Raw genomic sequence first — 2,390 nt, 5'->3', positions numbered from 1 at the left:
TCCCACCTCCCTACTTCCTCTGTTCCTTCTCCTTCCTCCTCCCCGCCTTGTTCTCTCATCCTGGCCCCTGGCTTCCCAGGCCCCCTGGACCCTGATGTGTATCTCCTTCCTCCGGGGGGGGCAACTGTGCCACCTGCTCCCCCCTGCGGCGTCCTCCACTTTGTAGCTGGTCTTCTGAACCCCCAGGGGCCAGAGGGGATCATTGCTGCCTGACTGCCACTGGGAGGTCCTGGTGTGGCGCCCTGGGACTCTCCTCTCTCCCCTCAGTTTCTCACAGAAGCTTGGAGCTGGTTTCCTTCCTAACCCCTGCTGTCTTCTCTGCACCTCCGCTTTCTCTCCCTCATCCCTCCCGCCCTGGTGTGGGTGAAAGTCAGTACGTCAGCCGGCCTTTGCTTCCTGACTCTCACTCTTGGGCAGGTGGGGCAGGCCTTGGCATGGTGAGAGGGAAGGAGCCCTGTCCTTGTTCCTTGTGGAAAGCAAATCCTGGCAGCGGAGGGTGGACTTCCCTCCCGCACACAGGAAATGCTGGGGCCACCCCAGGCACTGTGGGTCTAGACCCCGGGACCCCTGTCAGGAGGGCTCAAGGGAGGATGTGAACTTTAGTCCAGGACTGGCTGCGGGTGGAACGAGTGAACGGGGGAAAGCCCTGTGTTCTGAGCTGTCACTTGCCAGCTGCGTGGCCTGTGGCTGTTGCCTCACCTGTGAAGTCAGGTGCCTTCTGGGGGCACTTTGTACGGAGCCGAGGGCAGAAGGGTGGTGGGCTGCAGAGCCTCTCCCTGTGGAAGGCCTCGATGCCCTGGAGAAAAACATTGCTTGCCCTGGAGGAGGGCTGAGACCTTTTGAGGGGCTGGTGGCCCTTGAAAGGGCCCCAAAAGGAAATGGGGCAGGAGGGACCCATGTCCCACTCTTAGGTGGTTGGCACTTGTGTACTTGGGCAAGTGAGGCCTGGCATTCCCTCCCCTCCCAGCTTCCTTCCTAACGGGGGGCCAGAATGTGTGATGGGTGCTGGGCTGCCAGCCCAACCCTGCCAAAGGGGCCTGAGACCAAAACGACCCCGACTCCCTGCCCCGTCCATGCGGATTCACAGTGCCCCAATGGGGGAGGGTAGAACTGCCGTTGTGAGCTTCCAAGACGGTCGCTCTTGATGGGAGTAGGAAGCCTCCATTTTCTCCCAGGAGCAGCTGGTGGTTTCGAACTGCTGGAGAGGGAAAATAAGCACATGGCTGCTGGCCCTGGGTCCCAGTACAGTTGTGACTTGTGTGATTCTGGCCATTGCTGGCTCTTCTCCCTGCAGGAAGGTCTGGGACTCTGCCCTGGTATCATTTTAAGGACTCCTCGCTGGGGCAAGCTGCGATGTTCTCACATGTTCTCACAACCCTGAGACCCCCAGGCTTGTTCTCACAGCCTCACCCGTGGCTCCCTGCTGCCACAGAGCCCTGTGAGGCCACCCCTGGTGTGCTTTCTACCTTGATCCTGCCCTCCTGTCTGGCGTGTTGAAGACTCCCACATCCCCCAAGCTCTAGGCAGCTGTGCCCCCGTGCACCGCAGGCCCTGGGTACTCTGCATGCCTTGTCCCCCTCCTGTCAGCCTCACACCACCTCCCACCCCTGACTCAGCACTGCCTGATCTTTGCCCACCATATTGGTGGGGAGGGGCGCCTCATTAGTGGCCTCAGGGCACAGAGGCCCAAGGAGGAGGTTGGGTTTGGGGACGTGGTCCAAATCACTGACTTTCTCTTTGAGGATTGGTTTGGAGTTGGCCCTGCCACTCCTGCTATGTGCACTGTCCGCGTGCCTGTGGAGGTGATGGCGGGGGAGAACCACCCCCCAGCTGCCCCTGGACGGAGTGGGGCTTCTCTGCCCAGGCTGCCCCTTCACCAGGGCATCTGCAGAGGCAGCCATGTGGGTTGTCACACTTAGACTTGCAGGTGTGATGTCATCTCTGCGTGTTCTCTGCCCCTGCAGGGAACTCCGGCTGCGGAACTATGTCCCCGAGGATGAGGACCTGAAGAGGAGGCGGGTGCCCCCGGCCAAGCCAGTTGCTGGTAGGGACACTGCCTTGGGTCCCACCCGGCCAGGGTGGGGAGGGTGGGGCTCTCGGAGAATAACCAAGAGTGCCAGGAGTGGAGGGTGGGCCTCCAGAAACCCGCCATCCCCAGCTCGTGAGTTCAAGGCTTCCCAGGGACCCCTCAGGGCCCCTCCAGGCTGGGTTGGGTGAGACTCTGACAGGGCCACCCTTCGAGACGGTGCCAGCATTTCCACCAGAGATGCCAGCAAGCTGCTTCCTCGCACAGCTCCCAGCCCCAGAGGGGCTTTCAGGTTTTAGTCTTGGCTTTTGTTATTGATTATGTGCACAAGTAAACACATTTACTTGTGTGTGTGTGTGTGTGT

At 60.6% G+C, this 2,390-nt stretch overlaps 1 protein-coding gene across 1 annotated transcript in view; it reads left to right on the top strand.

Annotated features, from left to right (window-relative positions):
* Nucleotides 1-2,390, top strand: part of CCDC12 (coiled-coil domain containing 12) — a 43,503-nt gene that overhangs the window by 39,051 nt on the left and 2,062 nt on the right. The window contains exon 3 of the mRNA XM_045297701.1: nucleotides 1,965-2,037. Coding sequence (XP_045153636.1) covers nucleotides 1,965-2,037 — 73 coding nt within the window. The remainder of the gene's footprint in view (nucleotides 1-1,964; nucleotides 2,038-2,390) is intronic.

This window comes from Echinops telfairi, unplaced genomic scaffold (assembly GCF_000313985.2).
Source record: "Echinops telfairi isolate 266 unplaced genomic scaffold, ASM31398v2 ScPeMD7_7420;HRSCAF=8458, whole genome shotgun sequence".
Classification (NCBI taxonomy): domain Eukaryota; kingdom Metazoa; phylum Chordata; class Mammalia; order Afrosoricida; family Tenrecidae; genus Echinops; species Echinops telfairi.
This window is presented reverse-complemented; position numbering and strand designations above follow the sequence as displayed.